Source organism: Protopterus annectens, chromosome 10.part0 (assembly GCF_019279795.1).
Source record: "Protopterus annectens isolate FY-2018-M chromosome 10.part0, PAN1.0, whole genome shotgun sequence".
Classification (NCBI taxonomy): Eukaryota; Metazoa; Chordata; order Ceratodontiformes; family Protopteridae; genus Protopterus; species Protopterus annectens.
The window spans coordinates 1,820,037,931-1,820,052,002 of NC_056744.1; the positions used below are offsets into that span (position 1 = coordinate 1,820,037,931).

Below are 14,072 nucleotides of genomic sequence, written 5' to 3' on the forward strand. Positions count from 1 at the left end.
GCGTCAGCACGTGCCCATCTCCAGTCAGGGTCAAAACTGGGAGCAGCGTCAGCACGTGCCCATCTCCAGTCAGGGTCAAAACTGGGAGCAGCGGCAGCACGTGCCCATCACCAGTCAGGGTCAAAACTGGGAGCAGCGCCAGCACGTGCCCATCTCCAATCAGGGTCAATACTGGGAGCAGCGCCAGCACGTGCCCATCTCCAGTCAGGGTCAATACTGGGAGCAGCGTCAGCACGTGCCCATCTCCAGTCAGGGACAATACTGGGAACAGCGTCAGCACATGCCCATCTCCAGTCAGGGTAAAAACTGGGAGCAGCATCAGCAGGTGCCCATCTCCAGTCAGGGACAATACTGGGAGCAGCGTCAGCACGTGCCCATCTCCAGTCAGGGTCAGCACGTGCCCATCTCCAGTCAGGGTCAGTATTGGGAGCAGCGTCAGCACGTGCCCATCTCCAGTCAGGGTCAATACTGGGAGCAGCGTCAGCACGTGCCCATCTCCAGTCAGGGGCAATACTGGGAGCAGCATCAGCACATGCCCATCTCCAGTCAGGGTCAAAACTGGGAGCAGCGTCAGCACGTGCCCATCTCCAGTCAGGGTCAAAACTGGGAGCAGCGTCAGCACGTGCCCATCTCCAGTCAGGGTCAAAACTGGGAGCAGCGTCAGCACGTGCCCATCTCCAGTCAGGGTCAAATCTGGGAGCAGCGTCAGCACGTGCCCATCTCCAGTCAGGGTCAAAACTGGGAGCAGCGTCAGCATGTGCCCATCTCCAGTCAGGGTCAAAACTGGGAGCAGCGTCAGCACTTGCCCATCTCCAGTCAGGGTCAAAACTGGGAGCAGCGTCAGCACGTGCCCATCTCCAGTCAGGGTCAAAACTGGGAGCAGCGTCAGCACGTGCCCATCTCCAGTCAGGGTCAATACTGGGAGCAGAGCAGCACGTACCCATCTCCAGTCAGGGTCAATACTGGGAGCAGAGCAGCACGTGCCGATCTCCAGTCAGGGTCAATACTGGGAGCACAGCAGCATGTACCCATCTCCAATCAGGGTCAATACTGGGAGCAGCATCAGGACATGCCCATCTCCAGTCAGGGTCAAAACTGGGAGCAGCATCAGCACGTGCCCATCTCCAGTCAGGGACAATACTGGGAGCAGCGTCAGCACGTGCCCATCTCCAGTCAGGGTCAAAACTGGGAGCAGCATCAGCACGTGCCCATCTCCAGTCAGGGTCAAAACTGGGAGCAGCGTCAGCACGTGCCCATCTCCAGTCAGGGTCAAAACTGGGAGCAGCGTCAGCACGTGCCCATCTCAAGTCAGGTTCAAAACTGGGAGCAGCGTCAACACGTGCCCATCTCCAGTCAGGGTCAATACTGGGAGCAGAGCAGCACGTGCCCATCTCCAGTCAGGGTCAATACTGGGAGCAGAGCAGCACGTGCCCATCTCCAGTCAGGGTCAATACTGGGAACAGAGCAGCACGTGCCCATCTCCAGTCAGGGTCAATACTGGGAACAGAGCAGCATGTACCCATCTCCAGTCAGGGTCAATACTGGGAGCAGAGCAGCACGTACCCATCTCCAGTCAGGGTCAATACTGGGAGCAGAGCAGCACGTACCCATCTCCAGTCAGGGACAATACTGGGAGCAGCGTCAGCACGTGCCCATCTCCAGTCAGGGTCAAAACTGGGAGCAGCGTCAGCACGTGCCCATCTCCAGTCAGGGTCAATACTGGGAGCAGCGTCAGCACGTGCCCATCTCCAGTCAGGGTCAAAACTGGGAGCAGCGTCAGCACGTGCCCATCTCCAGTCAGGGTCAAAACTGGGAGCAGCGTCAGCACATACCCATCTCCAGTCAGGGTCAATACTGGGAGCAGCGTCAGCACGTGCCCATCTCCAGTCAGGGTCAATACTGGGAGCAGCGTCAGCACATACCGATCTCCAGTCAGGGTCAATACTGGGAGCAGCGTCAGCACGTGCCCATCTCCAGTCAGGGTCAAAACTGGGAGCAGCGTCAGCACGTGCCCATCTCCAGTCAGGGTCAATACTGGGAGCAGCGTCAGCACGTGCCCATCTCCAGTCAGGGTCAATACTGGGAGCAGCGTCAGCACGTGCCCATCTCCAGTCAGGGTTAATACTGGGAGCAGCGTCAGCACGTGCCCATCTCCAGTCAGGGTCAACACTGGGAACAGCGTCAGCACATGCCCATCTCCAGTCAGGGTCAAAACTGGGAGCAGCATCAGCAAGTGCCCATCTCCAGTCAGGGTCAATACTGGGAGCAGCGTCAGCACGTGCCCATCTCCAGTCAGGGTCAATACTGGGAGCAGCGTCAGCACGTGCCCATCTCCAGTCAGGGGCAATACTGGGAGCAGCGTCAGCACGTGCCCATTTCCAGTCAGGGGCAATACTGGGAGCAGCGTCAGCACGTGCCCATCTCCAGTCAGGGTCAAAACTGGGAGCAGCGTCAGCACGTGCCCATCTTCAGTCAGGGTCAAAACTGGGAGCAGCGTCAGCACGTGCCCATCTCCAGTCAGGGTCAAAACTGGGAGCAGCGTCAGCACGTGCCCATCTCCAGTCAGGGTCAAAACTGGGAGCAGCGCCAGCACGCGCCCATCTCCAGTCAGGGTCAAAACTGGTCGCAGCGTGAGCACGTGCCCATCTTCAGTGAGGATCAAAACTGGGAGCAGCGCCAGCACGCGCCCATCTCCAGTCAGGGTCAAAACTGGGAGCAGCGCCAGCACGTGCCCATCTCCAGTCAGGGTCAAAACTGGGAGCAGCGTCAGCACGTGCCCATCTCCAGTCAGGGTCAAAACTGGGAGCAGCGTCAGCACGTGCCCATCTCCAGTCAGGGTCAAAACTGGGAGCAGCGTCAGCACGTGCCCATCTCCAGTCAGGGTCAATACTTGGAGCAGCGTCAGCACGTGCCCATCTCCAGTCAGGGTCAATACTGGGAGCAGCGTCAGCACGTGCCCATCTCCAGTCAGGGACAATACTGGGAACAGCGTCAGCACATGCCCATCTCCAGTCAGGGTCAAAACTGGGAGCAGCATCAGCAGGTGCCCATCTCCAGTCAGGGTCAATACTGGGAGCAGCATCAGCATGTGCCCATCTCCAGTCAGGGTCAATACTGGGAGCAGCGTCAGCACGTGCCCATCAACAGTCAGGGGCAATACTGGGAGCAGCATCAGCACATGCCCATCTCCAGTCAGGGTCAACACTGGGAGCAGCATCAGCACGTGCCCATCTCCAGTCAGGGACAATACTGGGAGCAGCGTCAGCACGTGCCCATCTCCAGTCAGGGTCAGCACGTGCCCATCTCCAGTCAGGGTCAGTATTGGGAGCAGCGTCAGCACGTGCCCATCTCCAGTCAGGGTCAATACGGGGAGCAGCGTCAGCACGTGCCCATCTCCAGTCAGGGTCAATACTGGGAGCAGCGTCAGCACGTGCCCATCTCCAGTCAGGGGCAATACTGGGAGCAGCGTCAGCATGTGCCCATCTCCAGTCAGGGTCAAAACTGGGAGCAGCGTCAGCACGTGCCCATCTCCAGTCAGGGTCAAAACTGGGAGCAGCGTCAGCACGTGCCCATCTCCAGTCAGGGTCAAAACTGGGAGCAGCATCAGCACGTGCCCATCTCCAGTCAGGGTCAAAACTGGGAGCAGCATCAGCAAGTGCCCATCTCCAGTCAGGGTCAATACTGGGAGCAGCATCAGCATGTGCCCATCTCCAGTCAGGGTCAATACTGGGAGCAGCGTCAGCACGTGCCCATCTCCAGTCAGGGGCAATACTGGGAGCAGCGTCAGCACGTGCCCATCTGCAGTCAGGGTCAAAACTGGGAGCAGCATCAGCACGTGCCCATCTCCAGTCAGGGTCAAAACTGGGAGCAGCGTCAGCATGTGCCCATCTCCAGTCAGGGTCAAAACTGGGAGCAGCGTCAGCACGTGCCCATCTCCAGTCAGGGTCAAAACTGGGAGCAGCGTCAGCACGTGCCCATCTCCAGTCAGGGTCAAAACTGGGAGCAGCGCCAGCACGTGCCCATCTCCAGTCAGGGTCAAAACTGGGAGCAGCGCCAGCACGCGCCCATCTCCAGTCAGGGTCAAAACTGGGAGCAGCGCCAGCACGCGTGCCCATCTCCAGTCAGGGTCAAAACTGGGAGCAGCGTCAGCACGTGCCCATCTCCAGTCAGGGTCAAAACTGGGAGCAGCGTCAGCACGTGCCCATCTCCAATCAGGGTCAATACTGGGAGCAGCGTCAGCACGTGCCCATCTCCAGTCAGGGTCAATACTGGGAGCAGCGTCAGCACGTGCCCATCTCCAGTCAGGGACAATACTGGGAACAGCGTCAGCACATGCCCATCTCCAGTCAGGGTCAAAACTGGGAGCAGCATCAGCAGGTGCCCATCTCCAGTCAGGGACAATACTGGGAGCAGCGTCAGCACGTGCCCATCTCCAGTCAGGGTCAGCACGTGCCCATCTCCAGTCAGGGTCAGTATTGGGAGCAGCGTCAGCACTTGCCCATCTCCAGTCAGGGTCAATACTGGGAGCAGCGTCAGCACGTGCCCATCTCCAGTCAGGGGCAATACTGGGAGCAGCATCAGCACGTGCCCATCTCCAGTCAGGGTCAAAACTGGGAGCAGCGTCAGCACGTGCCCATCTCCAGTCAGGGTCAATACTGGGAGCAGCGTCAGCACGTGCCCCTCTCCAGTCAGGGTCAATACTGGGAGCAGAGCAGCACGTGCCCATCTCCAGTCAGGGTCAATACTGGGAGCAGAGCAGCACGTACCCATCTCCAGTCAGGGTCAATACTGGGAGCAGAGCAGCATGTGCCCATCTCCAGTCAGGGTCAATACTGGGAGCAGCGTCAGCACGTGCCCATCTCCAGTCAGGGTCAATACTGGGAGCAGCGTCAGCACGTGCCCATCTCCAGTCAGGGGCAATACTGGGAGCAGCGTCAGCACGTGCCCATCTCCAGTCAGGGTCAATACTGGGAGCAGAGCAGCACGTGCCCATCTCCAGTCAGGGTCAATACTGGGAGCAGAGCAGCACGTGCCCATCTCCAGTCAGGGTCAATACTGGGAGCAGCGTCAGCACGTGCCCATCTCCAGTCAGGGTCAATACTGGGAGCAGAGCAGCACGTGCCCATCTCCAGTCAGGGTCAATACTGGGAGCAGAGCAGCACGTGCCCATCTCCAGTCAGGGTCAATACTGGGAGCAGCGTCAGCACGTGCCCATCTCCAGTCAGGGTCAATACTGGGAGCAGAGCAGCACGTGCCCATCTCCAGTCAGGGTCAATACTGGGAGCAGCATCAGCACGTGCCCATCTCCAGTCAGGGTCAATACTGGGAGCAGCGTCAGCACGTGCCCATCTCCAGTCAGGGTCAATACTGGGAGCAGCGTCAGCACGTGCCCATCTCCAGTCAGGGTCAATGCTGGGAGCAGAGCAGCACGTGCCCATCTCCAGTCAGGGTCAATACTGGGAGCAGAGCAGCACGTGCCCATCTCCAGTCAGGGACAATACTGGGAGCAGCGTCAGCACGTGCCCATCTCCAGTCAGGGTCAATACTGGGAGCAGAGCAGCACGTACCCATCTCCAGTCAGGGTCAATACTGGGAGCAGAGCAGCACGTGCCCATCTCCAGTCAGGGTCAATACTGGGAGCAGAGTCAGCATGTGCCCATCTCCAGTCAGGGTCAATACTGGGAGCAGCATCAGCACGTGCCCATCTCCAGTCAGGGTCAATACTGGGAGCAGAGCAGCACGTGCCCATCTCCAGTCAGGGTCAATACTGGGAGCAGAGCAGCACGTACCCATCTCCAGTCAGGGTCAATACTGGGAGCAGAGCAGCACGTGCCCATCTCCAGTCAGGGTCAATACTGGGTGCAGAGCAGCACGTGCCCATCTCCAGTCAGGGTCAATACTGGGAGCAGCGTCAGCACGTGCCCATCTCCAGTCAGGGTCAAAACTGGGAGCAGCGTCAGCACATGCCCATCTCCAGTCAGGGTCAAAACTGGGAGCAGCGTCAGCACGTGCCCATCTCCAGTCAGGGTCAGCATGTGCCCATCTCCAGTCAGGGTCAATACTGGGAGCAGAGCAGCACGTACCCATCTCCAGTCAGGGTCAATACTGGGAGCAGAGCAGCACGTACCCATCTCCAGTCAGGGTCAATACCGGGAACAGCGTCAGCACGTGCCCATCTCCAGTCAGGGTCAATACTGGGAGCAGCGTCAGCACGTGCCCATCTCCAGTCAGGGCCAATACTGGGAGCAGCATCAGCACGTGCCCATCTCCAGTCAGGGACAATACTGGGAGCAGCGTCAGCACGTGCCCATCTCCAGTCAGGGGCAATAACTCTGAAAGCAGGTGATGACAACACAATGCAAAGACAATGATAATTGCCCTTTTCCAGTACAGAAGCTTAACTGATGTGCCTGCAGTTAATCTATGGTAGTTCTTCTGTTGGGGCAAGAGACCTCTTACAGTTCACAGCAGTGGACCTTTCCCCTAGGAGTGTTTCACTGTATTTTAAAGGCTTTACACAGCCTTCTGTCACGCATTCCCTGCTAATATGAGTTACTTTCAGCTAAGCTGACTTTGCAAACCTAAATTTATAAGAAAATAAAAGTATGCTGTGATAGCTAAATAAAAATATTTAAATAAAATATTGTATGTAAATATACTATTTTCATATCTAATTTTACAAAGACATCTCTGTGCATCAGATGAATGTTGACTTTGTGCTTCATTAAACTTTAATTTAGTTAGTTCATGAACAGGCCTCAAACATTGCTGCTTCCTCTGTGTTCATTCTCTGAACTGCGTGCAGGGATCTAGCATGAGATAACAGACCCTAAGTCAGCATTCGCATGTTACTGATGAGTGACTATTTCTCTTTCGTTCAGTGTTTCTTAGTTCAAGGGACGGACACTTGTGCTTTACTGGGCTTCCTGGTAATAACTTCTGCATAAAACATAACAGGCAGCAACCACTTCACTCAGGGGCAATGCAACCTAGGGCAAATGAATGTGATAAATCCCACAGACTTTAGTTTGATACCTATAGATATACACTTATACATGTGCAAACTCCTATAAACAGGCAGCCATGGCCTGTGCATGTTATGCAGTTAAAGTCTCATTAAACACTTCGCTTTTCTTTCTTTTTTTTTTCTTCACTTTGTCAAAAGATTCAAAACAAACCAAAAATGCATTCTTCTGAAGAATTCTACATTTAATAAATGAACAGTTTGCATTCTTACGGCTCAGCGCATGCTGAAATGTGTTAATGGAATGACAGAAAGAGAAACAATAGTATACAAATGGCTGGACTGCATCATTAAAAGTAAAGTTTCAGTGCTTTAAAAATATGCAATACAAATTAGAAAGAAATTAAAAATATATATTTATTTTTGGATAACCAGATAAGATCCACAAGGCAGTGTCTTTCACATTCAAATGTGAGGCAGGAGTTATGGGAGATTAAATGACAAAGCTTGAGAGATTGACTTACTCAAGGTCAGACAATGTACAAGAAAAAGCTGTAATATGTCCAGGGTCCAGTTTGTAACTATCCTCATGCATTCCTACTCTTAGTCCCAACTCCATGAGAAAGCAGCTCATTTGGGAATAGAAAAGGAATGAAAGAAGGTGTTTCCATGGACAGCGTAATGCACAGGTTTACAGGTAAAACATAAGTAAAGATCACATGACACATGGGATGTCACAATGGATTCAGACTGAACACCATGACAGCTTCTAAAAGTGCACTGGGAATTTGTAATGGTGGGGGGGGGGGGGGGGTTGGCATGGTTGTAATGAAAAGAGGAGTGATTATTCACCTAACATGATCAGAACTTAAGTGCTTGCACCAAAGTAGCCAAATGGTTTTAGTATAAAGTTCAGCCATTGGATTGCTTTGTTGATTTACAGCAATGAAGCTAACAAGGCAAAGAGAGAGATAAAGCCCTGATTGTGATGCATATAACCCAGGATGAGCTATTGACCCAGGGACTGGAGCAGCCAGCAAGGGAAGCAATGCCAGCTTGCCCCTTCCTGGTGGGGGTGGCCCAGCCCCCAACAGTTCCTGCAAACAAGGGTGTACAGCATGCAGGCTAGGAACATTCATGTGGCTCTGGCAGGCCACATGATGCATGTGCGGAAGCATGCATGCTAACAGGAGAAGCAGAAGCAGGCTGTCACATCTCAAGCGTACCCATCAGCTGCTGGAGTGGGGCTTAGAGCCAGAATGTCAAAATTCCATCATGGCTACCTGGATGATAGCCACCCTAATGACGGGAATCAAATGAGGAAATTCATGGTGAGAGGGCTAGGTGGTCAGCAGACATGGGGCACAAAAAAGGACTTAGACAAGTAAACACAGCAGGCATACTTATTACTCATAATGTGTGTGTGTGATTGTTTCATTTATTTGTTGTATCTGATAGTGTGTTTTGTGTTTTTGGGGTGGGGCTCTTTTTATCTTTATATAGTATGAGCAGATGTAGTCAATGCATACTGCTGAAAAACAGTCACATATTCTAAATACTTAATCAGCATTTTATAATTAGACGAATGCCCGATGCCAGTTAGAACCACGTGAAGAGTTCAACGCATAAGTCACTCAGATTGTGAATTCAGTACTTGGAGCTTACTAAACAGGCAGCTAGTCAGTACTGACAAATTCAAGACTTGGGGGTGGAGGGGATAAGGGAGAAAACTTATATGATGTAATATTAGATAATTTTCAGACCCTGCAGGGAAAGAAGTGTAAACAAAATCACTTCTCATCTACCACTTGTGACCTTGGGGACATGGTGCACAAGCTGCTAGTGTCAGCACCAGTTTTCTGTGGCAAGACAATTACAGCGAACTCATGGAAAATTTCATAATTAGTCAGTCTGAAGGACTACTTTGTAAAAATGGGACCTGGTGGTGTAGTGATCTAAAAATCAACAGAGAAGAGATGAGAAATTAAAAGTCCTTCTTTCCAACACAGTAAAAAAATGTACAGATATTTGTCAAGAATCTCACCACTCATGATCCAGGCTAGTTTTATGAAAACCTGCATTGCTTCAGTGACCTTATAAAATAAGAGTTTTTCATGATTGTTCTGCTTTGTGGGTGGGGTTCAAATCTTAAGAGAAATATATTCTGAAAGGTGTTTCCTGTGTAGTTCAGCTCTTGTCCAGCATGTGGCAGTAGAGAGTGATGGCTTGCCTGACTAGGATTCTGGCTTGTGCAATAGCAGCATGTGGGGGCTGAAGGCGCCTCGCCTGCTCGCCACAGTGTGGTGTGATGTGGCTACATGGTGCAGCTATGACAGAAAGCTCCATTTCCTGTGGTTTCATCATGTGATCCTACTGAAGAGATGGAGTGGGGAGGAGTGTAGTGAATCTGCGTATGAAGTACTGGGGGGGTTGTTTCACATCTACTTTAAATAACGGTTGCAAGTCTCACTTCTCTCTCTCATGCTTGCTTGCTCCATCTGGGTTTGTCTACCAACAGTCTTTGCTACATTGAGATGGACTTGCTCTCCGACCCATTACCTCCTAAGTCAGGGCTGCATTTCCTTATTATCTCCCAACAACCAGTCTGCGGGATTTATTGCCAGTTCCGTTGCCTGACTGATGAGCAGTACTCCCAGCTTGTTAGTGGAAGCTCTAAAACTGAGATCCATTTCTGGCTACTTCACAGCCTTGGTTAGCGAACACGAGGTGCACAGCTGTGAATAAGAAGCACTATAAAAACGAGGGCTTGTCTATCATTGGTGCTCCCTGATCACCAGCAGGCTAATTTCCTCTGCAAAGATGGAGATCACAGCACAGTTTTTGGTGCACTGGGCTTCCTCTGCAATGCAGAGGAAGCCCCACCCTGGAAATTGTGGCACCCCTATGTAGGTCCCTCAAATACAGCTAATGTATTTCAGTCCCCTCTGGCACAAAGTGACAACTGTTAAGCCATCAAGAAGAAGAATGACAGAAAGAATGTAAAAGCCTTCAGATGTGAGTCACTGATGGAATGAAGGTAAGTAGATTTCTCAAGGAAATGGCGCACACATTTATGTAGTATACATGCTACTTCACTATCCATTTAGATAAGTTGTGCATACGCACGCTGGTGGTTCACCATATGAGAAACTGTTTCCTCAAAAGGTTAATTGATTTCTGTTTTTTCTCTGACTAATTTTAAAGTACCATATATTACAAGTGTTCAGCCTGATTGTGGCATTGTGTTGTGTGAAATTATTAAAAGTGGTGCTCACCTTAAAATATGGCGACCTCCAAACGTATACCTTTAATTTCAGTTTATGCTAAACTAAAAATTGTTAAAGAGCTGTAATATTAAATGTAGAACTTTCCATAAACACATTAAGTTATTTGGATGTTCTTCACCGTGTTTTCTAATGTTCATTTTACCTGTCAGCAATGTTTGCTGTCATATTGTTTAGGAAAATGAGCAACCGGAAAAGGACATTACTCATGAAGATCTTGAGTAGCCATATTTGAAGGTGTGTGCTTTTAATACGTAAAACTAAATCAGAGTTCTAAAGATTGCCTCAGAAGTGAGTGAATGATTTTATACAAGGGAAGAAAAAATGAGGGTGAATTCAACAGCAAAAAAAGCAGAACTGTGGTGTTTCATCAAAATTTACAGGACTGGTTAAGGTCCCTGTGTGAGGCAACAAAACAGCTAAATCTACGAAGATGTTTCTCTTCAGATAAAACTAGGCTGAGGAAATAAATCTTAGTTTCAAAGAGCCCTGTATCTATGTCACTGTGTTATTTATAGCTGGTGCTATTACTCAAAGCATGATACTGAACAGAAAAGTGGGAAAGAAATATCTCATGTTTTCATTTGTAATAGGTCACTTAAGTCAAGGGAAGTTCTTTAATAATAATAATAATAATAGTAAATGATTGTTCTCTAGATAAAATATTTGCTACCAGGACCCGGTTCCAAAACAAGTTAAGAGAGTAGCTGAGACTTCATGCTTATTTTCGAAACAGAATAAGGCAGCGCCATCTTGTGATAGTTTAGGTCTCTCTCTGTGTGGCCAGCTCTGGTGAACTGTTCCTCTTTTTTACTGAACAGAAGATAAATGAAAGTGTTTTGGAGTAAAGTTGTCATAAAAATAAAATGCTTTTGTTATTCAAAATGCAAAAAAAGAAATTACTATATGGAAGAGGATTAACATAGAACAGAAGTGTAAGTAGGAAATGGAGAAACTAGTGGGCTAGAAATGTCACCACATACGCCACTAAATTAGTGCACTAATATAGCACAAATGTTCTGTAAACCTCAGTCCCAATGAATTTAATATTCTTATAGCAACGATGTCGATCTATTTATTAATTAATTTCAAATTTGCTGAACAGGGTAGAGCATCAAAATATTTTATATATATATATATATATATATATATATATATATATATATATATATATATATATATATATATATACAGTTACACGTTCTGCCATTTGCTCAGTCTTCCATGTTGTTTTTAAAGCACTTATGATGACCATTGTATTCATTATAAGAAAATCAGTTTTTATAAAAGTGTGTTCCACAATACAATTAAAATACTGTTTACGGACTGTGAAAAACAGCACTGCCACAGGTCATTTTTTGAAACTGCTGATTTAGGAAGCGGCTTTTGATTCACTTGTACCCCTTCAGTATGTTAAAGAAAAAAAAATGCAACATCTGAACTGCGGTGGCAGGGAATCTGATATAACAGAAGCCATCTCTGGGTGCTTCTTCAGTGTAAAAAGGAAATGACTAAAGTGTTGTTATGATGGTGGGGGCACACTATAATTATTTTCACTTTTGTTGTAACAGCAGTGTAACAAAAGCTGCCATAGACAGCAGTGGAGCAGGAAACATTTCAACAGTCCTTGCCATAACCATGTACGCCAGGTTGAAAAATGTATAATGTCTTCCTGGGACTGGCTAGAAAACATCACTTCATGTTATCAGCACATTTGTACTGCTAACAACTTGTAGTTTATGCTTTCCCTTAATTGTAACTACACATACATTTTTTTAATCACATTACATTAATGAGCTGTAACTAATGAGATATATACGTCTTATACAACTTGGTGCATGACAGCAGTGATTTACAGCTTCACATGCCAGTGCTAAACATACACAGACGCACATGTATAGTGTGTGTGTGTATATATATATATATATATATATATATATATATATATGTGTTTGTGCCTGTTTGCCATGTAGGTACACTGAGCCTTACTGACAGTTCTTAAGGCTGACATCATAAGAAGTCACATAAAGAGAAAACCATACTAACATATTAGCACATTGTACAAAGGTGACACATAACATACAATATAAAATAGCTTGTACTAAAAGGCAGTAAGTATTGTGGTGCAACAATAAATGCTGCTTCCTCACAGTGCTTGGTTCTCATGTTCACACTTTCTGTACCGAGCTTACACCATCCTTGCTGTGTCACGTTCATGCTTTCTGTACTGAGCTTGCACCATCTTTGCTGTGCCACGTTTATGTTTTCTGTACCAAGCTTACACCATCCTGGCTGTGGCATGTTCATACTTTCTGTACTGAGCTTGCACCCATCTTTGCTGTGCCACGTTTACATTTTCTATACCAAGCTTGCACCATCCTAGCTCTGTTCATGAGGGGAGTTGGTGATGCTGAGGTGTCCATTGTCCTTGTGCATTCCAAAGGCATGTCAAAGGTACATCCACAATGACAGGGCTTTTTTAACAGAGTGTGTGTGTGTATATATATACACGTGAGTATGTATTATGTGATGGACTAGTGCAAAGTCTAGGACTTTCTACTTTATGCCTGCTGCTTACCAGGATAAGGTGTGTCTCCTTGCAGTGTCAGTGGCACAACAGGTAGCTTGCTTGCCTTTGGTGCAGAAGGCTATGGGTTCTAGTCCCACACCAGGTAGATCATATGCTGAAATTGCACTGCATCATAAGTGGGGGGGGGGTTGCACTCCTAAGTGTGCTGACCTTCAGATGAGACATTAAACCAAGGCCCCATCTGATTGAGTTGGTGGTAGCTCAGGTGGATGTAGATGATCACCCGGCACCTATTGAAAAGAGCAGGGAAAGTTCCCCAATGCCATAGCCAAACTTCCCCGAATAGGGTGGCCATGGTGGTGCAGCGGTTAGCGTTGCCACCTCACAGCAAGAGGTTCTCCGGTTTGATTCTCGGCTGGGGTGCCCTTCTGTGCGGAGTCTGCATGTCCTCCCTGTGGTCGAGTGGGTTTCCTCCGGGTGCTGCGGTTTCCTCCCACATCCCAAAGACATGCTGTAGGTGGATTGGACAGTCTAAATTGGCCCTAGGTGTGAGTGTGTGTGCCTTCTGTGGAAGGTTGGGCGCCGGGCTGGCAACTCGACACTGTAAAACTTCACTGCCAATCATGAGCGGACAGGTGATCCGCTGTGGCGACCCCTAACCGGGAAAAAGCCGAAAGAAGAAGAAGAGTCTAAATACCACCTCAGGTCTCCACTGAAAAAAGGCTAACACCCTAGTGTGACAAACCCAGTCAACAAAGGATAAATTAATAGATGATACATAAATAGCCTTAACTATATTAAGCACCTAATGAAAATTAATGAATATATTCATTAAAGGCTGTTTCATTAAAGACTGTGAAGAAGTACACAGAAAACCAAAAACAGCAGCACTGCAGAGCCGTGAGCTGCATGCTATAACACCCTTAAGTACAATACACAACATCACTAGGTGTTACTGGGAAACTCTGCACCCTTTAAATGACTTGCGGTATATTTACTTAAACTAATTTAACTGGCAAGGTCTTTCCCGACTGCATTTTGTGTGGGGACTCGGAGCACATTTTATTCTGACTGATGTAACTAAAAAATCTTTTGGTGGGAACAGACTCTGAATGTTTCCCTTCTGAGTTTCTGTTTGTTTCAAAACTACAGATATGATCTACCCCACCAACATGTTAGAATTGTTATTTTGATAGGCAGTTTAATGGGATATTTGTTGAATAAAAGATGACAAGCAGAAACTGACAAAGATACGTAATATATAATAAATGCTATAACATGAAACAGCAACCAC

The 14,072-nt window shown here is 48.6% G+C and overlaps 1 protein-coding gene across 1 annotated transcript in view; it reads left to right on the forward strand.

Moving 5' to 3' along the window:
- LOC122814515 (mucin-21-like) overlaps nt 1-14,072 on the forward strand; it is a gene marked incomplete at its 5' end in the record, with an annotated part of 38,388 nt that overhangs the window by 13,280 nt on the left and 11,036 nt on the right. Inside the window, 4 exons of the mRNA XM_044087089.1 lie at nt 1,043-1,217; nt 1,821-1,868; nt 2,567-2,741; nt 2,878-2,945. Coding sequence (XP_043943024.1) covers nt 1,043-1,217; nt 1,821-1,868; nt 2,567-2,741; nt 2,878-2,945 — 466 coding nt within the window. The remainder of the gene's footprint in view (nt 1-1,042; nt 1,218-1,820; nt 1,869-2,566; nt 2,742-2,877; nt 2,946-14,072) is intronic.